The sequence below is a fragment of the Pyrgilauda ruficollis genome, unplaced genomic scaffold, assembly GCF_017590135.1.
Source record: "Pyrgilauda ruficollis isolate IOZ18807 unplaced genomic scaffold, ASM1759013v1 scaffold49, whole genome shotgun sequence".
NCBI classification, from domain to species: Eukaryota; Metazoa; Chordata; class Aves; order Passeriformes; family Passeridae; genus Pyrgilauda; species Pyrgilauda ruficollis.
Window position 1 is genome coordinate 1,446,048 of NW_024526488.1, and position 25,437 is coordinate 1,471,484.

Here is a 25,437-nt window from a genome sequence, read left to right on the forward strand (position 1 = left end):
GTCCGAGCGTCCTCTTCTTCCTCCTCCTCCTCCTCCTCGCTCTTTGTCTCAATTCACTCACGCCGCCGTCCCTCCGCCTCTGAAAAAATGCCCCCGGCGGCCCCGGCCCCGCGTTCCCTGGGGAGACCCTGCGGCCAGGGCCGTGCGCCCCAGGCGGCCGCCAGTCCCCCGGCCCGGGGCGGGAGCCGCCAGCAGGGCCCCCGCAGCCGCCGCAGGCCGGGACGCGGCCCTTCCCAGCGCCGGGATGTCAAAACGCCGGGGTCCGGCCCCAAAACGCCGCACAGCCCCACACCGCCCCAGCGGCGGCCTCTGCGGGCCGGGAGCAGAGCCGGCTCCCCAACGCTGCCCGGCGGCCCCGGCGCCCCCCGGCCGGCGCCCCGCTGCCCGCGCCGCTCGGCGTTGCCGCTGCGGTTCTCCACCCGCGGCTGCCGCACTGGATGGGCGAAGGCGGCTGCGCATGTGCCGCCAGCGCCTCCCCGCCCGGGCGGGGCGGGAGCCCGAGGGGCAGCGCCGGGGCGGGCCCGGGCCGCCCCCTCCCCACGGGGGCTGCGGGCGCCGCGGCAGGCGGGGTCGCTCGAGGTGGGTCCGGCCTCGGGTGGGGGCGGCCTCGGGAGCGCGGACAGGCCCGACCCAGCCCAACCCAGGCTTAGCCCGGCGGCAGCGGGAGCAGGAGGGGGGAGTGTTTCCCGCGGTCAGGGGGCGCCGGCGGCGCTGGGAAAGGCTGGGAAAGGGCGGTGTCCCTCGGCCGCGGGTCCACCCGCCCCGGCGTCGCCGCTCTCCACTGTGTGGCCGGACGGGCCCGCTGCGGTGTCGTCGGGGAAGGTCGGGATCAGCCCCGCGTGTCTCGTCTGTAAGGGGGGCTGAGGAGCCGCCTGGATTCAGGCGAGCCCGGCGGGCCGGGGTCGCGGTGACTGGAGCACGGAGCGCTGCCGAGGAGGCGGGCTGAGCATCCCCCGCCCAGTGCATTTGTCCCTCCAAATTTAAATCGGATCTGTATATAACTTTGAGAATACTCGGGTAAAAAAATGACAAAGCCTTCAAATGGTTCAGGGCCTGGTCACGTAATCACTGTAATAGCAGCAAGAGCAGCGATTTGCCCTAGAGACCATGTCCTGTGTTGCTCACAGGTACCTGGGCTGTTTTGGGGAGCTTGCAGGATCACAGTGGGCTGCTGGAGGGAAGCATTAGTCACGGGGGGAAGCAGTAACTGCGTGATTAATGACTCAAACAGAACTGGATGGGTTGGCTTCCGAGTGCGGGTCCGAGGGCGCGGCCGCGTTGCTGAGGGGAGGCTGCGGAGGCTCTGCCTCCCTCGGCACGGGCACTGTGTCATCGGCTGGCCCGCGGCGCCAGCGGCTGGGAATCGCCACGTTTTGGCAGCAAATAGTTATTGCTGGCCATTGTGGATATATTGTTATTGTAAGTATGTGTATATATATATCTATATGTATATCTACATATATATATATGTACATGTATATGGTTTGGAGAAATGCCTAAATCTGCCCTTCTTCCCCTAAAGAATAATTAGACGAAGTCTAAACATGACATTGTAAGATTTCAAATCATATTCCGGCCAGACTGTTATTTCTTTGTGTTTCGAGTGGAGTGTGAATTGATCTCCACGGAGATTTTTCCACTGCTGTGTGTCTGTGTGCGCTTCTAGCACTTCAGGTGCACAGTGAAACAAACATCATGATTATGAGGCAAGAGTACTTTACAGTTTTACTCACATGTAGCTATATTAATTAGTAATGAGTAAATGAAGGGGTTGTGGAGGTCAACATTTGAAGAAATTGTTGCTGAGTATTCCCCATACACTCTCTGGGATGGGATTCCCAAATTGTCATGCATACCACTCATAAGGGGTGCATACCTAGCTACAAAACTAGGAGCTACTGTGGGAAGTACTCAGCAGAATGGAGGGGAGGAGGAAAGTTGAGAAATCCTTGCTTTAGCAGGCTAAGGACTGAAATTCCCAGATCCTCTGCAGCAGAAATAGTAATAATAATACCAAATTAATATACAGGTACACTTGGAAAGTGTTCTCTATTAAGAAAGACTATATGCTTAGTTTTCAACAATAGTTGCACATTTTCCTGAATTATTTTTTTATGCATACTTTGGAAATAAGTTACATTAGACACTTCACGTAATTTTAACTGTTTTTTACACTGCCAATAGAAATTTTTTTAAAATTCTTCCTGAATATTTAATAACAAACACCTGAAATTAATAAGCTTTAAAACTTCAAATGATTAGAGCTAAGAAGGAAAAAAAAAAGAAGAACTATGTTCCAGATCCCAATTCATTTGTTTATTGTATGACAGAGAAAATACCTCAAAATTAGATCAGCCTATAGGAAAACATGTTGGGAAAACTGTAGGGCCATTATTTAGCTATAATGGAGTTTTTTGTGGGTGCAGCACTTGTGCTGGTGAAACCTGTTCAGAGTCACCAAACAAAATCTAAGAAAGCTGCCTTGTGGTAACTGCAATCAAAGTGGGGTTTCACTTTCTTAGTGCTCTTAAAAGAGAATGCATGAATATAAAATCTAATATAAGTAAGTGCAAAAGAAGACATCACCACTGGTTGCTGGAGTGCCTGTGCCAGTTCTTCTACTTTTGCAAACATGCCAAAATGCCATCTTGCTTATTGCAATGTCAAAGATATCAACAGCCAATATGGAAAATTATTAAAATCTGCTCTAATTGCTCAGAGTAAATAAACAGGAAAACTAAATGAGGAGTCATCCCTTTCTGCTCTGATCCTGTTTGTACATCTTGAAACATTTTAAGTAGTGATAATCTTTTCTGTATGCAATCTTTCTGCTGCATGGTGTTCCATACTTTAGCGTTAATTCTGAGCAGAAAGGCAAAGTATTCAAACAAGCATCTCACAAATTTGTGATTTTTTTTTTACCTTCTTTCTCCCTTCCTTTCGCCCCCCTCTACCCCAAATTAGAAATCCTATTTTACTAGTTTCATCCTGTGATTACATCATAAGCCTGATTGTTCACTGTCATGTGTTTGGCCATTTTCACAGTGGGTGTACCAAGCCTGTAGTGAGCATCAGGCAACAGGAACCAATATGACCATGAAGCTGTGAATAATGGTGTGGATGGCAGTTGTTCTAGTAGTTCTAACCTTGGGAGATAGTGGAACGAGTCCTCACTAACAATTTCATACATTTTTTTCCACTTGTTTTAAGATTCACTTAACTTCTGAAGAGGCTATGTGTGGAATAGAGCCTGTAGACTAATTTCAGGCCAGCACTAGAGTACAGTGTTCAATCTGGAATAACATTTCATGCATAGTTTTTTCCTTCACAACACTTGGTGATAAAGGCAAAATAAAATGTTTTAAGTTAGAAATGCCATGGCTGTTTTTGCAGTGGCACTGTCTGTAGCCAGACTGGGTGATAGTGAACAGCCAGCTTATCAGGCTACCTGGTGGTAAAAACATTCCCACTTCAGTTTAGCTATATTAGGGCAAATCCACAAACACAGCAGTTAGCAGTAACTATTCTGCTGAGTAATGCTTCACTTTTGAGGTTGGAAACAGACTTGGAGTAACACTGTGGGCATATTATCTTTAATTGCTGTTATCAAATTGGCCTAATTAAAATGATCCCATCTGCTTTCCTGAGCTTAGAGGATATCAGTCATGATAAAGTGGTTTGGCTGAGGAGAGGGGTGCACCTTGTGGCCTGTAACCTCTGCAGTGAGGCTGCATGCATGACTTGATGTGGTGCTGTCGGACTGTCAGTGTACAAACCAAGAACCAGTCATGTCCCAGTGGGATCCCTGAGGAATGTGCTTGTTGACTTCAGCAGGTTTTGTGTTACATACATGAGGTTAAACAGGTAATCTATAAATCATTGTGTGAGGTTATTACAGCCTAAGGATGACTTATGAAATGGAATTATTGATATTCCAGCCTCTTAAACCATGATATTTTATTAAATATATTTCTTTATAGGTAGTGGTAGTGGTAAAGAGTTAAGAAAAGTTTATATTTTAAAATAGCAATCCATTGGCTGTAAGCAATCTAGGAGACTCCTGTAGTGTATAGAGACATTTTCCTGGTCCAGGCATTACAGAAGAGAAGGATTATGGGAGCTGGTGCTTACCAATGCAGATGAGCTCATTAGAGGGGCTAAGACTGGTGCCAGCCTGGACTGCAGTGACCACTCCCTGGTGGAGTTTGTGAGGACTGTGAGCCTGGCAAGGAGCTAAGTCAGGACCCCAAACTTTGAAAGAACACACTTCCAGTTGTTTAGGAGCTGGTGAATGAGATTCCCTGGAAAACTGTCCTTAGGGACAAAGAAGCTGACCAGAGCTGGCAACTCTTAAAAACACTTTTCTTAAAACTAGGTGATCTTTAAGGTCCCATCCAACCCAGGCTATTCTACGATAATTAAGTGAATGATTGTCTGAATGCTTAAAGTGCTTTGCCATTATTACTAACATGCATATATGTTGTTTCTGCAAGCTAGGAGTTTTCTCAGAGCATGATTTTGGAAGGGAATGTGTTCTTCCTGTTTCAGGATGATACAAAAGGACAAGAACAGTTACATAATTACTGTCTTTCAAATTCTTCTATTAATTTGTAATCAGAAAGTACTGAGGAAAGAAAACAGTTTACCAACTTTATGCATTCTAGTAGTCCTGAGCCAAAGAGAAAATAAAGGTTTGTATGACATTTTACTTGAATCAGCTGTGATTTTTGATACAATTAAAACTAAAAGAAAAAAAAAAATAGCTCATTACTGCTATTGAAATCTGCGCTACTAAAAAGCTGCTCAATGAAAATCAAGTGTGATACCTAACAGTCACTTCTCTTAATACTTGGACGCTACTGGTTTCATTTCCTCAACCTGACTTTGACCTAGTGTAGCTCTGCAAGGGGGGGGAAAAAATCTGTATCTTCCCCCCACCAGTTCTACTGGGTCACCAACCAGACAACAGATCTGTGGCAAAACCTCTGATCTCCCTCAACACTCAGGACTGGTTGGTTTGTTTTGTCTATTTTTCTGGTTACTTTGGTGTCTTCTTTTCTGAGATTTTAAAATTTGCTTCTGATTTTTAAAATCTGATTTCCAGATTTCCACTGGCTTCTTTTGTGTTCTTCCCATCTGGTGGAATTGCTCTTGTTCTAGGGGGTTTTAGATGAGCTGTCTTCCCACATATGCTGTGCAATACTCCCTAATTCCAGGGCTTTCTTCTTCTTGACATTCCACCATTGCCAGGTTGTCTGTGAAGAAAAAAATACCCTGCTATAACTTGTATTTTTTACTGTAAACTTTAAAACATATAGAAAAGATCCTACCCTCTTTCATTAAGTGAAAGATCTGCACTAGATCTTTATGACCACCTAGTGCCCGATGTGTTTTCTATGGAAAATTCTGAGGGTGATTTTTAATGAATATAATGTTTAAAGGGGTTGGCTGCACTGTAAAATAGATGCATGATGGGAAACTTGCATTGAGAAAAATACTTTGTACAAAAATAAAGCACCATGTTATTGTTGTTGTTAGGTAATGCTTTATTTGCATCCCAGTTTAGAGGAAAATGGAAATGACTCTAGTTTTCAAACTTTACATTCAGGTAACAGAAGTTTAAATCAGTTAGTAAGACTTTTTGACTAAGCCTGAACAAGAGTGAATACAAAATTGTGCACTTCTTCTGCTGTGACTGGCTTTTTTTGTGCTGCATCTACATGTGAAGAAAGATCTGAACATTCATAAAAGCTCATTTGTTTTGAGCATATACATCATTTATTAGAAGAGCATGAATAGACTTCAGTTTCCCATGTTTTGGCCCTGCTTCCAGTTTGTACTGAAGCTCATGTGTGTCTGAATGAGAGCAGCAGTCAAGAGAATGCTGTGTTTGAACAGTACATTTCTGGTATCATTTCATTGCAGTGAAATTCTTTTTTGTTCGAAAAGGTGGTAAAGAAGATGAATGAGGAAGGGAAAGCAAGGCAATAGCATGGAAAACTATCCAATAAAGTTGGGGTTTTCTTATGTCTTTGAAATATCATAATCCAAATTTTCTCAGATACTTTCAGGGAGTCTCCATTTCTCTTAAATTACTGAGAAATTGAATGTTATTGAGGTTTTGTTTGTTTGTTTGTTTGTTTTTGTTTTTGGTTGGTGTTTTTGTGGTGTTTTTTTTTTTGTTGTTGTTGTTGGTTTTTTTTTGTTTTGTTTTGTTTTTTTTTTTTTTGTTACTTTAGGGAGCAGGTGTACATAGCTGGTAACTGTTTAAAAATCAGCCATGGAAAGTGTATATCAAAGATTTTTATTGTAACCATTTATGCACACATAGTAAGGTCATCACAACCTGAGTGTGCAGAACTCTGTTACATTTAATTATCTTTTGGCATAACTTAATTTGTTTATAATAATTTCTGAGTAGCTTTACAGGGTGTTTGCCTTATGATTCATTTGAAAACATATTCAAGATAGAAAAATGTATGGGATATTTAAGCCATGTACAGAACAATTTGATTTAAATACTCCCCAATTTTAATATATATGAGAAACATGGAAAGAACAACAATTATTTTAATACTAGCCTTAAACCAAATGTGTGTGTATATATAGATATTTAGCAATAAAATCTTGGCTCCAACAAGGATTTTTTTTAAGTTCAGGTTAATCCTATGTGTTGCTCCCATTCGAAATCACTGATGCTACAGACATGATTAAATATAAGTGTATCTATAATTGGTTTTCTGGATTAAAGGTGTCATGCAGTTTATTCGTAATTGAAGAAAAAAAACCTGGGTGGTCTCTTTCTTGTAGAAAGTTTCAAAAGAGAAATGAAGTAAAAAGGGGCTCATCTTTCTGGTTGTTCTGTCCTCCTGTAGTATTCTTGCTCTACAATATACATGGCTCTATTAAAGCCTGGAGGGAGCAGTCATGGTTCCACTTGTTGGCACAAAGAAGAGAAATGTCCATAATCTTCATGGGTGTTGGAAACAGAGCTCTCTCTGATCGCCACAGTTGAATGTGGGTGAAGGAAGGAGGCCCTGGCCTTGCTGTCCAGGGTATGTGTGTGCCCCAGTTGTGATGGCCACTGCCCTGGAAGCAGCCTGAGACAGACAAAGTATCCCTGGGACTCCCACTTCAGCACAGTCAGGAAGCCCCCCATAACCCAGGGTTTGTTCTGACAGCCACAGTTCAGTTCTTATGGATGGTAATTTACTAAAGGAGTGGAGAATCACCCTGGGGGAGAGGATGCTAGCAGGCACTGGGCTGAATTAAGGGGATCATTCCATGAAACAACAAAAGCAACACCTGGAGATTTTATACAAGGAGGGAAACTTGCTGGGGTTTATACCTATTACCTTTGATCTGGCAAGTCTCTGTGTTTGTGTCAAACTCTTTCCTCATTTTTTATTTGTTCCTAACAGAAATGAAGCAATTGCCAGATTGGAGAATGTAGGGCAACAGAACAGATTTCACAGCAATGTGCCAGTGTGTGATACGGATCCAGCTTGTTCAGATGAGTGAATATTTTGCTATGCATTGGGTAACTGTTGAAATGGGGTTTTGAAAGTCTCTGTTGCAGTTGGTAGTCTGCACTTTCAGAAGTAGGAAAAGCAGTAAGTCATGGTCACCAAAAGTGTTGGGGAAGCAAAAACAGTCTCAGTAAGAAAGCGTGTTCAAGGTAGAGGGCATGTAGCCATGCTTTATTATCTTTTACCACCAAGGTCTTAAGTGGTATTGTACTGGTATAATTAGGAATAAAACTTGACTTTTTTTGGGTAAAGAGATGAACTGGAGATGGAATAGTTCAGTAGAAACAGAAAAAGCCCCAAACCACATGCTATTTATTTTGTAGCACGTCATAGGACTTGTAGTCAAAGATACCATGGTGCAAATGCTGAACAAACCATTGTAGTTCAGAGTGAGAGTAATACAGGTGTTAGATATTGTAAGACTAGGCAAAGGGTAACAAAAAAAGGCTTTTACTACTACATTGCTCTGATTTTGTTATCTAAGAGGCAGACCCACAGAAACATCCTCACTGCTGCTAGAGAACAGGTTCCTTGTGTATCAACAGAAGGTTAGGAGCCATCTGAATGGAGATGGTGTCTGGGCTTCTGCTGGCTCTTTAATCATTAAAGAATGACATGTCATGCTTGCCAGGGCCAACACCCTCTTGTAACCACTGACTCCCTTTGTGGCTCCTTGCAGAGCAGACAGTGTCAGTAAGACAGAAGCCTTTTGGCAACCTTGCCTTTTTGCTCTAAGTTCCAGTTCATGCAAACTCTCCAAGAATGGTAATGTCTTTATACACCCAGCATGTTAGCTGAATTGCAAATAATCTCAAAGGAACTGTGGTTTCATAGACTTCCATACTTTTGATTTGTCTCCAACTGTAAGGTAGGGTGAGATATTTTGGGGGATAATGTGATCTAGGGGAGAAAAACCAAGTCAAGAAAATCAGCAGAAACTTTTTTAAGATACTCTGTCTCTTGTTTTTTTCTGGCCTGTTCTTTCTAGTGTTTCCTTTGAAATTACCTCACCATGTATATTAAGAAAAGTGTATAATATATTGATATTGATGATATTTATATGTTTTGATTATCTCCTTTTAGTTTTGAGTTGCTGAGAGGTTTATTCCTCATAGGTGTAAGCTAAGCCACCAATTCCTTTCCAGTACTCAGGCAACTATCATAGCCTTCTTGTTTCTTGACACCTGGCTATTACCTGATAGAAAGCTTCATTAGCTTGGGCTGAAATCGAATTTTGTGCCTGAAATCTAATTTCTGTATATCATGCTAGTTGCCACAGGAAAGAATGTTGCTTTCGCCAGGAACTCTACAAAATTAGCTGATTGTAATGGGTCAAGAGGCAAAAATGAAATGGGTACACTGAAATTTGACTTCTGTGTGGCTCAAAGCTTTGAATCATTTATTCAAATACAAAACAGAAACAACCTGACATAATTTCACATTGAAATTCTGGGCTAAATGTTAAATTGCCAGTTTTTTTTTTTCACAACCTGGCATTATACTCAGGTCAGCTGAGTTGTATTAAGAATTAGCACAGATTTATTCCACTGAATTGTTTGGCAGATAAGATAAGGAGTGTTTCATATGTATTTCATACAGTCTTCCTTAAAAAGAAAACACACTTCAGTGAAATCTTGACCATACAGCACAAAGTCTCCTTTCACACTGCAGTACTTGAGACTTATTTAATACCCAAGAGTTAGAAAACATAAAATTATCTGAGGTGCAAACTTGATAACCACAAATTTTATTTCAATAAAGCAACAAAAATACATGAAGTACTAAAGTGTTTACCTTGTTTAGTCTAAATTTAATTTATTCCAAAACTCAAAAATATATTTTAAAGCTTGTAATCTGAATTCTTTTGAACTGGGCATCATGCTGGAATTTTTTTGCCGCCAAGTTACAGATCCCAGAAAAATAAGGTTTGCATGGAAAGTTCTTGGCAGATCTCTCTTGGAACAGCACAAACAACACTGCTTAACAAGGAGGCATTCATTATTTCTGTCTTGTTACCCTCTGCTATTACAGTCACCAGCTGTAAGGTTACTGGCATCTTTGGATCTTCCTAATAAAAAGCATTCATTGCACTCATTCAAGGATGATAGTAAGAAATATGTTGCATTTTTCAGGCTTACTTTTGTTTTTTAATAGCCATTGTGCTTTATCAAGCTGAGCTAATGCATTATCTGCATGTTCTCACAACAAACAAAGTTTAGGAAAGTAACAGTTGCAGAAGGACAAACCTGTTGGTCTCACTTTAGCAGTCTGAGATCCTTGAGTGTGCAATTAAAAAAAGTGTAGTTACAGCCTTTCTGTGCCCTTTAGTGATTTTTTTGGTGAGGGATTCAACTAGGGCAATGTAATCCTACGTGTAGAGACAGAAGAGCACCAAATATAATGTAGGGAAGCATGAAGGCTAAACCCAATGGTTAATACTGGCATCTATTTTAACAAAAGAACTGATAAAAAGTCTGGTTTGTAGCAGCTCTCTTGCACATATTCCAGGCCTTTCTTGCAGTCTTTTCTGCTGCCAAAACTAGCAGTGCTGGTAGAAGATTTAGTGGTGGAAAGAAGAATTTATTAACCATTTACTCAAAAGGTTTATGCCATAAATCTTTTCTTCAGTTTGTCACAGTATTGGATTTTGACTCTGTTTCCTTCACTCCCTACAAAAGCAATGTACCTATTATATTTGTCATACTTGCTGATTAATTAGAAAGGTGTTCATCTCTTCAGTTACATGATTGAAAGAGAGTTTATTGATGGGCAGGTGGCAACTCACATTGGACACAGGTCATCTGACAAGCTGGAACTGGATGATTCCTGTTGTCTCTTGTGGAATTTCTTTTTTTCTCTCCCATCTTTTTGTGTGAGACACTAAAGGAGGAGGAAAAAAGGGCTTACTTTCAGTAAGTGCATGTTGTGTGAATGTTATCTTACTGTTAGAATAGATGCCAATCTCTTCTGCCTCCAAACAGACTTACTAATTGGAACACAAATCTATCCTCTCAGAAAGAAAAACAGATTAACAGAAAAGGAGAGAATTTTAAATTCTTAATTCCAATTACATTATATTTCAAGATTTATTTAATCTTGTTAAATTCCACCTGAATTCTCTAACAATCTGGGTTATAGTTTGCTGCCTATTGAAGTCCCTGGAATCTGGCTATTGTGTTTGCAATCTTTTGATCAAATCCTTGTTCTCTAAGTCTCAGAGACCTAACAGAGATCTGTAAATTTAAATGATTCTCATACCCTAAAATAATTTAATTGCAAGAAGCTAGACTATCTTGTATACAAAGGTTGGAAATTGTAATCACTGTAGTTTTTATAGCTGTGCTAACAGTATGATGATGCTGAATTAGGGAGTACATCAGTTTTCAAAGTAAATATTATGTGCAGTATTTGAGCATATAATCACGTACATTAATTATGTTCATAATTTTTTCATGAATCACCCTATAGAGTTATTTCCCTATAGACTAGTGGCATTTAATGCTGAAGCTTCAGGCTAGGATTGCTGTTATTTGTGGGTTTTAAATTTTTTTCTTTAAAAAAAAAATATACCTTCTCAGCATTATGCTTTAAGAACTCAGATTTAATTAGATTATTTTTAAGTTCAAATTTTACTATGGATTTCTGCAGAGACTTAATATTGGCCAATGTTTCCGTAGAATGTGGCTCTTCAAACAAAGAGAGTGCTCAGGAAGTCTGAAAATATTAGTTCAAATATTTTTTTACTGACGATTTCTTTTCAAAAAATGTAGGATTTTCCTGTTTAGATCAAACAAAATTAGAAAAACTAGGCCTCAGAATATGTATACTGCATGCAATACCTGTACAAAATCAGGACATTTTGACAAGAATATGAATTGTCTAGTTAATGGTTAGCCACAATTATTTGTTTTTAGATTATCTGGATTTTTCCTGTGTGGTTCCTTTAAAGCTGCAATTCACAAACCAGTGGAGTAATTGACTCACTGGTTCCTTCAATCAAAGAACTATTAATGAAATACACTTTGGGTTAGAGCTGCAGTTGATTACCTACCTAAAAGATGTGCTGAGTGGCTTCAAAATCCCCAAGCATTAAATAAACAGAACAATATTTAACAAGAGAAATATTTAGTTTTATGGCATCAGGTGGAGCAGACACAGACAGCAGACCCCAAGTAAACATACTGTGGCTTCCATTCTCCCTCCTTTCCACCCAAGCAGTGAATATTTTGTTAACTCCAATTATATGTATTCAAGTGTGGCACACTTGAAAAAAAACAAACACAGAGAATAATTTTTGTATTCTTTAATTGACATCTTCATAAACCTAATGTTCTTCATTCATTGTAATGTTATTGAACAGCAACAGCAAGGCTTTGGAATTCGCTAGTTCAGAATAATGTAACATGGGGTACATTGAGATATTTAAAGGAATTAATAGCTTAAAGAAAACCCAAAGCTGTTCCTCTTGATGTGAATTTACACACATTTTAGTTGTCAGATCTGTCAGTCCTGGCACTTGCCACTTGAGGGAGTGATGCACGAGGTGCTGGTTGGACTCCACTTTGAGTCCATTCTCAGCAGATTTGCATATGCTGAGAGCTCACTCAAGGCAGAAAATTCAGGCATTGTGCGAAGATATTTTGGCTACAAAGGAAACTTGAAATACTCTGTATTAAAATGTTTTGGACAGTTACCCTTTGGGATGGTTTTATCTGTTCCTCAAACCCCCGTGTGGAGCTTGAGAAGACCTGGCCTGCCGGAGGTGTGGGGAGGTGCACAGAGGGTGGGTTCAGGTCGGATCTGAGGGGGTCACTCTGGGCGGTGTCGCTGTGGGGAGCTGAGGTGCATGGTGCAGTCAGGCAGCTCTTTGCAGTGCCTCTGATGCTGTCTCTGAATTAGTACGTGCAATGCCTGTTTCTTATGGATTTACTGTGCCTGGGAGTAGAGGGATTTCAGTCTCCTGCTTTAATCCAGTCTTGTTGTAGTGAATTATTTATTATTTGCAAGTGCTGGGAAAGGTTGATTCATGCTTCAAAAGAAAGGCTGTGAGATATTATAGGGCAAATGCCTGTTTTTAAACTGAAAGCATGAATCCTTTCTGTATATTTGATATAGAAACCTTGAGTGAACATGAAAAAATCTTGATATAATTTAAAATAAAACATAAAGTGGGATACTTACTATTAATAATCTGTTTCTTATGGTTTTCATTATTTCTTTTGACTTTTAATCTGTTATTCTAACAGAAATTTGCATAAAGTTGAAATAATCTGTTGCTGTATATTTATGTAGTAAATCTGTCAGTATGTATTGGTCCTTTTGTACATGTGGGGTTGTGTGTGCGTTGTTACATTTCTGTAGCTCCTAATATTTACTTTAGAAGTTACTCTGAAGAGACATTTTAATTATATAAGGATTGTATTTGTGCAGGGCTTTCTAATAACAATACACGACGTCTTCCTGAGCGGCTATTGTACACATGAGTGTAGGCAAGAGGGGAATATTTAAAGTCTTTGAGTTTTACCAACTCAATTAAATAACAATGTAATCATACAAAATACAAATGCTACCTTACTTCCATGGAAACCTTAACACTTTTCTTTATGACACCCCCAGATAAATTGTCCAGAATGAGCAAAAATTACTATCCATAATTGCTCATGGTTTTCTAGCAGGACTTAAATCCACCTTTATTCAGTCAGTGCTTGAACTAACTAGTTTTTAGGAGGAAAAATACGAAGACAAACCCCTTTGTAGCATATCTGGGAGCATCTTGTCTGGGACATTTAATGTACTCTAAAGGTACAAAAATTGGAATTGAAAAATCCTATTAAAATGCCATTCACCTCAGATCTGATTAGCAGCATCAAGAGCTGAGAGGATGGGAATTAAATTCACCAAGGCACCTCTTACTCTTACATATTTCATCATTCTGAAAGAAAACTTAGGCAAGTGACTGAACTAGAATGTTTATGCTTTATTCCAGAAAAAAAAATAATTATTTAGTGAGCTCACAAGGTACAATATCTGTTTCAGAAGAGGTTTTGTTACATCTATACTGATTAACTTCTCCATGTAAATAAAGAATAACCTACATTCTGTGGGAGCTTGCACTACTTTTCAGCAGTGAGCACTTTTTATAAAGCATGTTACGATTTTTGTTGGAAGAAATAATGAGCTAGCAATAGCTGTCCAGCCTTTATGAGCCACTCAAGGTACAGTAGCTCTATTGTTATCTGTTATTAGTCATCTCTTTTTCAGACTGTTGAGTCTACATAGTTGTTTCTTGCATGGAAGCCCTTTCATGCCTCTGAATATCCATAGAATCCTTTTCTAAAATTTTTTTCAATCTCTACTGTAGTCTTCCTCACTCAAGAGGAGAATTTCCTACCAAGTAACTTAGTTTTTTCTTAGTGCCGTTGCACACTGAAAAAATTTAAAAAAGCTGATACATGTAGGATGTCTGCATTTTGCTGCATGGACTGTATAGGGTATGAAACATATCATGTTAAATATTGTTGAAATACTGGTCTTTGTTTAGCAAATGATGTTTTGAATTCCAGGAAATGACCTTGTAAAAATGGAAGTAAGAAAAGGAAATTTGCTTCTGTTAGGGAGGGAAAATGAAGGAAAGAAAGTTAGTGCAAACAAAGGGGAATGACAGAGGCTGAATCAGAGAAAGGTGGGGATTTTCACAGGAATGTATGGAGTGTGGGTGGAAGGTGCCTGCAAATTTTTAAGTCTAGTGATGCCAACTTTCCAAATGTTCAATAATCTTTTCAATTGTACCAGTTAATTAAAAATCCCAGAGAGACCAAACCTCCCTATTTGCATTTTGTATTGTGACTGTTGTAGCAAACTACTACAGAGGAATCCAGAGTACATTAAGATAGACCATGTTTCACGTGTGACTGGACTTGAATGTTATAGAATTCTGTAGGCAGCTGCTTGAAAGCCCCCAGCTTTGTGTCTGTGTTTTCACCCTCCTCTCACTGTCTCCTCTGACTGGTTCTCTGGACTGCCATTAAATTGTGCTTCCAAAGGGGCTGTTAGGATCTATGATTTCCTCTTCAGCTCCCTGCAGGATATCTTTGCTGTGCACCAAATCATTTATGGTCATAGGGTATACTTTTACTTTGCTCTGGTCCTCCTGCATGATCCAACACAGGATCTGTACAGACACAGTGACACCACCTATGACAGGTCTTGATGTTGTAAGGAAGTACCTGGGACAGGCTGACAGGTGACAGGTGTCCTTGGAAAGCGAGTGAGTGGCAGTGACCACCCTGCTCACAACAGCCAAGCAGCTGAAACCATCGGTGTTCTCAGTGGACACACATCCAAACCCAGTACTCTGCCATGAACTTGGGTTTGCCCGGGGCAGCAGTCATGTCTGGGCTGTCTTGCAAAGCACACGTTATCCATAATTCTGAAAGTGTTTTCTGCCCTGTAGCGAAATGTGATAAATTCTGTGTTCTCATGCCTTGCAATGTAGTGTAAATATGCTTATTTATTGTTGAAAGTAATAACTTACTCAGTTTGAAGTACATGAAGAGCTGTGTCACTGTGCCCATCATAGCAGGTTGGGGCATGTACCAGACTTTTTTCTGGCGTACCTTATGGCTCTGTTGTGTGCTGCAGGAACCTTTTCCTCATGTACAAATGTGTGTGTTTGTAGCATCTCTGTCTGTAGGATCAACTTTGGCTGTGACTGTGGGAGTGCTGCACATGCCCCTCTGCAGAGCTAGTGTTGCTATGTACAATTTTCATAAGAAAGTGATTCTTTCTTTGATCCTTGTATACTTTCAAGCCTAATCAACAAGAAGGGAAATGTTATTAATGAAACAAAGAGCAGTTAACAAACAAGCTCTAAGTGATGTCCAGATGTTAGAAAAACAAATTACTTTTTGGTAGAATTACCTTGTCACAGTTTAGGGCTTGACACGTTCCACTGACCTCAGACCTATAGGAAGGTTGGCAAAGCCTGGGAAGAAGGATGTCCACTGATACTGGACACAAAGAATGCAGGATTTACAGGAATGCAGAATTCAACAGAATTCCCAAGATAAGGAAGAACCTAATAAAGACAACTCAGCAACCATGCTGAGTCAGCTCCAACTGGGTAAAAGGTGATTGTGGCAGGGGAGGTCACGACCACCAACTCATGGCCCACCAACCCAAAAGAGAAAGACTGAGCATGCAGACTAACTAGCACAAGAAATAAGGGAATCATTCACAACAGAAGATAGAATTCTGATAATTAAGAGAACCATGTAACTTGTAGCCAATGAACAGGAATTTCTTTGTCGGCTAGAATGTATAAATAGTAAAAAGTTTTGATAATTGGCATGCTTGGTTTGTGGAGTACCACCACGCACCCAGGCTTGCGCAACTCTGAGATAAATAATCAATGTCTCTCTCGAGTGTGTAATTACTGCCTTGTTGCACAGTGGGCGACGGATGCGATTTTAGAGAGCAACACCCCGTGCGGCCGCCGCCATTTTGTGCGGGAGGCGGCGCGCGGCCCGGCGGCAGCGGTTCGTGAGGCGGGGGGGCCGGGGCCGCACTCCGCCTGCGGCAGCGGGCACGGTTGTCCGGCAGGGGAGGCCCCGCGCCGCTTTGCTCTCCCGTGGGGTGGGTGGCTCTTGCCGCAGAGCAGGGCTGCGAGAGGCTGCCGCGCTCCCGGGGTCCCCGCGGGCCCGTCTCGAGCAGCGTCCGTCAGCCCCGCACTCTGCGTGAGCGCTGCCCTCGCCCGAGAGGCTGCTGGGCGTGCAGAGGTTCGTTGTGGGACATTCTCATTAGGCGCGAAAAGTTAAATGGGGATCTTTGGCTTCTGGTCCGGGAGCGCGGCGGAGCAGCGGCCCCGGCACCCGCGGTCCGCCCGCGGGGCTCTGGGGCCGGCTGCTGCCGCGCCCTCGGCACTGCTCCCAGTTACACAAACACAGCTGTCTGTGCACAGACATAGCGTGGTGTGTTTTCAAAAATCTGCAAGACGTTTGTAGAGAGTGGTAGGCACAGTACAATTTACTCAGAATAAAATTGCCGTCTTTTATGTACTTTTTTACTGATTGTATGATAGCAAACGATTGGTGAGCATATCTAATGCTTTTGGAGACAAATACTGAAAGTTTCAGAATGTAAAATACGGTTATTTTTGAACACTTAATATGTCTTGTGTTACAGTGTATATTTGGTAAATTGATGGTGTCAGTCTTTGTTTTTTTTCTGGACACTGTGAACAAGCAGAGCTGAACTCTAAACAAACCTCAAAAGTTTGCAGCCTTATAATTTTAAGTGGACTTTAAAAAGAACAACAAAATGAGTGATCTTGGATGGATCTTGTATTGAATTTGACATCCTTTTCAAAACTGATAGTTTTATTTGGTTTAGGTTGGTGGTTTTTTCCATACCTTAGAAGAATGTTTGCATCTGTGGTTTCATCTTAGAAATCTGTGAACTCTGCAAGGATTTAAATATGACTGATTTGCAAAATGAATACATTTCCACACAGTGAAAAGCTAAGTTTTTACTCAGCTGCGAAGGCCTAATACTGACAATTAACTGTATTCTCTATATTGTTCCATGCTTCCACTGTTACTTTAAAATTCTTCACGTTTGCATCAACATTGTTATGATCAAGATCATTTTAAAATAAGGCATATTCTAGATCTTTTCAGGGCTTGAGAGTTAGTTTCTGTGTTTGCCAGTATTTGCTAGATTTTTTTTTTTCATGGTAACAGTAAAATGTACCTTTTTCAATAGCAGTAGTTTCTAACTGTAACCATTTTCTTTCTAGTGTACTGAAGCATGTTTTTACCACGATCTGTTAAAGTCAAGAGGGGTGCTGATGAGGACAAAAGTTGTACAGCTAAGAAAAGTAAACTGTCTTCTGGAGGACCTTCGCTAGAGGAGACCACAGAGTTCCAGGACTGTAAGTCACTTGGAACAGAAACTTCTGCCTCAAGAGACAATTCAAGTGAAATTGTACAAGGACGCACAGAACCTGCAGCTGCAGACCTTGGTGTTGCTAATACATCATTGGCAAAGGACAGCCAAAATACTGAGGATGATGGCTCTTTGGAAGAACCCATAAAATCCTTCAGCAAATCGCAGCGCTGGGCAGAGCCTGGAGAACCTGTGTGTGTTGTGTGTGGCCGCTACGGGGAGTACATCTGCGACAAAACAGATGAAGATGTGTGTAGTTTGGAATGTAAAGCCAAACACCTTCTACAAACTGAAGCAAAGGAAAGGCAGCTAACATCTGATCAAGCCACAGATTCTCAAGCAGAAGCTGACCTGCTTAATACACCTTATTTCTACAAAGATCATTCCTTTATTTTAGGTTTGCAAGATGAGCAGGTTGAGAACCTCAAACTCCAGCTGGGTATTGCTGTCCAGGGCCAGCAAGTTCCAAGACCTATTGTGGAGTTTGAACACTGTGGTTTTCCTGAAACTTTAAACAATAATTTAAAGAATTCTGGCTATGAAGTCCCAACTCCCATCCAAATGCAAATGATCCCTGTTGGACTATTAGGGAGGGATATTCTGGCTAGTGCTGACACGGGCTCTGGAAAAACAGCAGCTTTCCTGCTTCCTGTTATTATGAAGGTTTTGAAAGAGGTAATGAAACTTCAGATAGTTAGAGAAAGCAGTTTGGAACCTTGTCTGTTGGATTCCCAATGTCATGAAAAGTGTGATTGCAGTGTTTTTCATTAACATTCAGTGATTTATTTGACTTTTGATTGATCAAGCATTTGGTTCTTGGAGGGGGGGAGGTGCTAATTATTTTTAATTAAATTTAATGTTTTTCCACTTTGGTCAGGAGATGAAGCAGCTCTATCAATATTACCTATTACACAGTTCCTGCTTGTTGAGAAAGTTAGTGAAATTCTGTGGTAGACTTCCTAAATGACTTAAAATAGAAAGTGAAAATAATTCCAGGCCCTCTGTAAGTTCTTCTTGTATCTTCATATATCAGATGGCTCAAAGAGAGTTGTTGGAATTTGTGTAACTTCACAGAGTAATTTCTCTTGGAATATATTTGATTGACTGTCAAATAATTACAGGAATTTTGGGTAAAAAAAAATCAAATCCTCTAGTTACACAGTCTCCACTTTTATAATGTGGGAAAAAGAATTAAAAAAACTTCTGCTTTGTAAGGACATGAACATATGATTCGAAGCAATGGCAAATAGTATTCTCTACCTTGTGGTGGTTCAGAACTGTTTTATGGGCTTAATTCAAAAAGTGATGCATAAAAATACGTTAGAGAATTCAGAACATGATTTTAGTGATGCTTTGCACTGTTTAGCTACCTTTACAGAATGTATATGCACACAAACGTGTAAATTTTTTCTAATGAATAATTGAAAGATTATTTAAATAACTTTTTTATTCTTTAAAGTACTCTAGCAACTAGTAAACTCTAGTTTAAGAATGAAAGCGTTATGTAGAAGTAGGTAAGAAAAGGTGTACACACTCCAGTAGTCCCTCTTTCTGATTATCATGAAAGTCTGCAAGACAGATACATGTTTATAGTAATATGTGCAAAACTGGGGTCTCAATGAAAAATGCATCTGTACACACTCTTTCCCATGCTTCATCTTCAGGGCACTGTACGAGTTAATGTATATATTGAGAAGTAATTTTATTTTGCTGCTTAAAATAATTCTCATTTTTAATGTAAGAGATTATTTTGGGAAATTTGGAAGCTTTCTGTCTAAATAAAATTCCACATTAATGAGATTTTTCCTCTCCTTTCTAGACAGAAACTCCATCTGCCCTTATTTTGGCACCAACGAGGGAGCTGGCAATCCAGATCGAGAGCCAAGCGAAGGAGCTGATGGCCGGGTTACCCAACATGAGGACAGTTCTGCTGGTGGGAGGTTTGCCCCTGCCCCCGCAGCTGCACCGCCTCCGGCAGAGTGTGAAGGTGAGCTCTGACCCGGAGTGGAGGGCCACGTCGTCATCACATTCACAGAAAACAAAAATGGTGCTGGTGACACCTATGAGCACACAAAGATGGCTTTCTCCTAAGTCTGAACTGCTGAAACATTTGTTACCTCCTGAAAATGTTACAGTTACACCGTTTTAAAAAAGCTTTTTCACTTCTGGGTTAGCTTTTTTTGTTTGTTTTTAAAAAGTTTCATGTGTGATATTGCTGCTTTGAAAGACTGAAATATGCCAGTATTTTTACACAAGGAGTTGTAATTGAGAGGAAAAAGCAGTTTGTTTTTATGCAGATTTTATTGCTTGTAACTTAGACACCTCCATTAGAGTTTTGAAAGGTCCATTTCCTCTTAGGGCTTCATAATTTATAAGTTTTCTAGAAGTTTTATTACTTACTTGAATGCAATAATTTCATGCCTTGCTGCCATTGTTATGTCTGTGATGGAATTTTACGGTTTTTCTAGGATGGTCCTCTGTCCTTTCACAGAATTTCTTACTCCTGTGGGGTTTTTTTTGCTCCCCCTTTTTTTTTTCAGGTGATAATAGCAACACCTGGAAGACTTCTTGAGATTTTAAAGCAAAGTTCTGTTCAACTGCATGGCATAAAAATTGTAGTGGTGGATGAAGTAAGTATTTATCAGAGCTCTTTTACCTATACAGAGGTCCTGGCAGAGTAATGTGAGTGGCTGATCTCACTAATTAAACGTACAGAGTGTTTGATATAAAAATAGAATATATTTCGTAGGAGACAGTTTTATTTTTTGACACAATTGGAAATGTGTTTAAACAACAAATGCTCTATTGCTGTAAAGAGTTAGGTACCTGACAGGATAATACTGTTAGACCAGTGTGAACCATTTGTTTTTAATTTTCTCACTTAGCTTTTCTTCTGACTGTAATGCTCCTGCATTTGGATTGTTACATGTTACATAATGGTTCTTCTGTCAATTGAGGGTTGGGATCCTGCCGTTCATGGAAAAAAATGTGGTACAAATGTAATATTTTTCATTTAGGTGGATACCATGCTAAAAATGGGTTTCCAGCAGCAAGTGTTGGATATTTTGGAAGACATCTCTCATGATCATCAAACCATACTGGTGTCAGCCACAATTCCAGTGGGCATTGAGCACTTGGCAAATCAGCTTCTGCACAATTTTGTCAGAATAACAATTGGAGAGAAGAATCTGCCGTGTTCCAATGTTCGTCAAATTATCTTGTGGGTAGAAGAACCATCTAAAAAGAAAAAACTGTTTGAAATACTAAATGTAAGTTTAATATTTTTCTCATAAGAGCAATTTATAAAATGATTTATATATTTCCAAATCTCTGTCAGGTTCTCATCTCATGATCAGGACAAATTGAATCCATGTTGATGATGAACAGCTAAGGGTTGTAATCCCTTTTTAAATGAACTGTTTAATTTTACAGGATAACAAGCTCTTCAAGCCTCCAGTGTTGGTGTTTGTGGACTGTAAACTAGGAGCAGATCTGTTGAGTGATGCTGTTCATAAGATTACAGGATTGCAGTGCACAGCTATGCATTCTGAAAAGTCTCAGGTGGAAAGAACAGACATTTTACAGGTTTGTGCCTGCTCAAGTTGAGGGTGTTTGGTAGATTTCAAATGGCCTTTTTTTAAAATGTGGCTTCATTTGAATGACTGAAGTCATAATGGAATGACTGAAGTCATAATGGACTGCTTTTCTGCAGTAATACCTGAGGTATTGCTGGGGGAGATGAGAGACAGGACTAAGCAAAACTGTAGATAATAATCCTGTTTTAAATGTAGATAAATACAGAGACTGTTTCTCAGATTATTTGAAATGGGAATTTAAATAAGCATTTAACTGTACCTGATAATGTTTGCAATTAAAATTGTGGGTTTGGTTATCTCTCTTTGGTTATCTCTCTGAATTATATTCCCATTTAAATCAAGAATACTGGGAGCCATTCTCTCTTCTACAATAGAATAATCCCGCTGGGTGTGTTCTTACACCAAATAACTAGATGTTAACCCTTGCTTGGAGAGGTTCAAAATACAAATAAGGAATGAAGAATTAATTTTGGGTTGTTCCTTCCTTGCCAGGGATTACTTCAAGAGAAGTATGAAGTTATAGTGAGTACTGGAGTCCTTGGACGAGGGCTTGACCTTGTCAATGTCAAACTGGTGGTGAATTTTGATATGCCTTCAAGTATGGATGAATATGTACACCAGGTAAATAAATAAATTGCTAATTATTTGAAAAGTATATTGAAATATGACATTCACCTGTGGAAATTTAAATGTAAACAGAAAGATCATTTTCCTCTTCAGAATTATTTTTACAGGAAAGGAAAAAATGGTGCTGGATATCTCTTCTGTAAATTTCTTACATAAATTACTCAAATCTAGAATACTGTTCCTATTATCACCTACATAAGTTACTAAAACTTAGAAGAGTGTCTTTAAATCACTTTTGCAATAGTGTATTTCTTCCTGTTTTGTACTCTCTTATATCATTTTGTGTCTATAGAAAACAAAGTTTACCATTTTTTTATTGTGTGAAGAAAGGCCGAATGCCCCTCTTGCAGGTGCAGCTCATCTGCAGTATGGGATATGCATTAATAGTCAGGACAACAGTCACGAACTTGATTTCTTCCCCTCTTTCCAGTCAAGCGTCTCTCTGATATTTTTTTTCTGTGGATTTCCTGCTTTAGAAGAGTTGAGTTTCACGTGTCTGTGTGTTTATGTGCACAGTCCCCAGCCCTACTTTATCTGGCACATCAAGAGAACTCATTCTTGCCCTCTTTGTGGCATGAGGAAGACACAATGCTACTGTGTGCAGTTCTGAGAGCATCAGCTGTGGGAAAAGGCAGCAAACTGGAGGGAGTCCAGGTGAAGTCAGGGGGCTGGCACACGTGCCACTTCAGGACAGGCTGAGGCAACTGGGCTTGTTTGGGCTGCTCTAGAGGCTTAATTGCTGCCTTCCATTCGGGTGATTACAGAGGAGACGGAGCCTCTCCTTGAGCATGCCCAGGGAAAGGACAAGAGCCAGCAGTTGTAGCTTTCTGCAAGGGAAATTGTGGCCTCATAGCAGGGAGAAAGGATTTTCACAGCGAGGGGAGTCAGGCAGGGATGGGACCTTTGTGCTTCAGACACTTGAAACAAGGCCTTGAGGGGACTGATCTGACTTTGAAGTAAACCTGGTTCTGAACAGATGAGGACCTCTGGAAGTTATCCAGTCATGAACTCAAGTAGCCTGTGTTATTAACTGCAAAATTCCCCCTTGTTTTTAATTACCCTTCTGCTAAAGTTTCAAGCATGTGTTAAGTAAATAAAAATCGTCTTTCTTAGCATCAAAATGATACCAATATTAGCATGTTAGCTGTTCCTAAATAGGGAGTCTTTATGGATTATTTTCTAATTTGCTCAAGCATTTTGGATAATACTGGTAAATAATTTAAAGTTACTAGGGCATAAAAAATAAAGGTCTTTTTTGTGGCTATGCTGGCACATATTGTGCTTGATATGAAGTGTAAGTATTTGGCATCTCTATAGTATTTTTTGAAACCTTTTGTTTGGATCAGATTTACTGTAAGCCTTTGCCTCATGTCTCAGTATCAGTATTGGACTTCTGGTATGTCCCATAAACAAGTCCTAATTTTAAATTCATTTCAGCAACAGCTTCAGATCTACACATCCTGAATTCAGGAAGCTTGTTGTAAGTACCTTTGTGCTTAGAGGATGAGATAGATTTGGTCCTGTCACATAGGTTTACTTGATGTTTTGTAACAAAAAAACTTCTGAGACTATTTGAAGGACTTACGTTTACTATTGCTAACTTAAAATGAATTTATGCTTTTTCAGGTTGGAAGAGCAGGGAGATTGGGTCACAGTGGAACTGCAATTACTTTTATCAATAACAACAGCAAGAAGCTCTTTTGGGATGTTGTGAAGAGAGTGAAACCCACAGGCACCATTCTTCCCCCACAGCTGCTTAATTCGCCATATCTGCATGACCAGAAGAGAAGGGAACAACAGAGACTTAAACAGTTAAATAATAGCCTCGTAACAGGAGATAATATTATGGACATTATTAAAAAACACAACAAAAATAATTCTCAGAGGTAGTAGAGGCATATTTATGTAATTACAATAAAAGTATGATTAAAAATAAATATGAAGTGTTGCCTTGTATATTACATTTTAAAAAGAAATTTGTACAGTTTTTAAGAAGTCTTCTTTTTATCTCATCTTTAATTTGAAATACGTGTTATTGTGTGCTTGAATTACCATAGTACCTAGTAAAACTACTCTGGAACCCTTTTTCAAAACCAGTAGTCCTTGGTCTTGCTGGCAAGAAAAAAAAAAAACAAACTTAGTGGCAGTTTAGGTTCTGAAAATCTCTTCCTGTTAGCTTAAGTAAAATCTTCCAGTGGGAATGTTTCTTCAAGTCCTCAGTATGCTCTCTTGGGGTTTCTTAAGAACATGTATGCAAGTTTTGTTTGTGAACAGTGCTGAAAATTTAGTTTCTCCATTAGTGCCTGTGTACCAGCTGGAAGTTCTGCTGAAAGACTTTGCAACACCAGAAATAGTTTGTTATTAGTGTAATTTCTTGGAAGAGAAGTAAGATAAAACCTATAATTTTGATCTTATTTAATCAAAATTGTCTTCTTTAGAGATGGAATTAATTGATTTTTCTGTCATATTTGAAATAATCCACTCCTGCCTGTAAAATGTTTTTGTCTAAATCTCCTGCAGACCGATTTAGGCATTGGTATGTTTAAATGCACGGGCACCCCTGCTGTACCAAAATCCCACAAATTTTGTTCAACAAATCATGAAATCAAACAACAGTTCTACACCACGTTTGCCCCAGGAACTAAGCGCAAATACAGGTTCTGTAAAGTTGTATCAGCAACCTGCTTCAGTTACCTTGTAGCAAGCTTTCTTAAGCTTTCTCATTGTTACTGGGTTTAGATGGTTTTGTACAACATATTTTATTATCAATGTGTCTGTTATGGGCGTATATATTCATGGATTCCAACACTGTTTTTATTTCTTCCCCTGGTGCTGCTTGGAGTGCCAGCATTACCTAAGTGTCACAGCCAGCGTGTGTTCTTTTAATTCCTTCACACCCATTTTTTCTCCCCTTTTCACTGGTGCTTTCGCTACACACGGCAGTGCGGTGTAAGCACAGTACCGGGTCTGAGTCTGCCCGTACGGATCGGGTGGCCCTGGTTGGGATCGGGCTGGGATCGGGGCGGGCTCGCAGCGCTGCCGGGGCGCCGCGGCTGTGCCCGGTCACCGCCCTGCGCCTCAGCCCTCACACCCGGCCCGCCGGGCGCCCCCTGCCGGCGCGGCCGCTGCCGGGGCCGGGCCTGGGCGGAGCCTCGCGGAGCCAATCGGGCGCGCCCGGCGCGTTCAAACGGGGCCCGAGCGGAGCGAGCGCAGCGCTGCCGGGCGGCGGTTGAGGAGGGGCGCGCTCAGGTGAGGGCTGGCCCGGACGGACGGACGGACGGACGGACCGACGGAAGCAGTCATTCTCCGCGTCCCGGCGGGGTTTCCCCCAAGCGGGGCTGTGGGTCGTGGGGGGCGGCGGCGCGTGTGGAGGTGCTGCTGCCGCCGCCGCCTCCTCGCCCTCTCCCTGAGGGAGGGCCCGTGGCCGTGCGGGGTCTGCCGGGGCTCGGCCAGGGAGGGAGGGGGCTTTGCTGAGGGATAACAGAGCTGCCGGTTGCTCCAGCCTTGGGCGCTTCCGTTTCGCATCTAGTTAGTGGTTATAATTCTTTTTAAGAACGAGGAATGAGCGTATTTCTCATCCTGAGTTCAGGTCTCTGGAACTGAGCCTCATTCCTTATTGTAGGACGAAAGAGCCTTTAATGAGGAGTTTCTCTTTTCACCAGAAAGACTTTGTGATTATTCATACAGCACAGCTGTGGCGAGAGGAAGGGAGAACTTACAAGAATTATGTTAAAGCTGCA

The 25,437-nt window shown here is 40.9% G+C and overlaps 1 protein-coding gene across 4 annotated transcripts; it reads left to right on the forward strand.

The window, feature by feature from the left end:
- The first annotated feature begins 518 nt into the window (after nt 1-518).
- DDX59 (DEAD-box helicase 59) lies at nt 519-23,783 on the forward strand. Of its 4 annotated transcripts, XM_041479621.1 has the most exons (9): nt 534-579; nt 7,422-7,517; nt 17,326-18,149; nt 19,294-19,461; nt 20,015-20,104; nt 20,492-20,743; nt 20,907-21,059; nt 21,563-21,691; nt 23,324-23,642. In XM_041479621.1, exons 3-9 carry the CDS (start codon nt 17,337-17,339, stop codon nt 23,585-23,587), a joined length of 1,869 nt encoding a protein of 622 aa, XP_041335555.1. In that variant the 5' UTR covers nt 534-579; nt 7,422-7,517; nt 17,326-17,336; the 3' UTR covers nt 23,588-23,642. The 4 variants fall into 4 exon arrangements, with proteins under 4 accessions (XP_041335557.1, XP_041335555.1, XP_041335556.1 ...); XM_041479623.1 differs by lacking the exon at nt 7,422-7,517 and having other exon boundaries at nt 519-579; XM_041479622.1 differs by lacking the exons at nt 534-579; nt 7,422-7,517 and adding an exon at nt 16,011-16,066.
- The last annotated feature ends 1,654 nt before the right edge of the window (nt 23,784-25,437 follow it).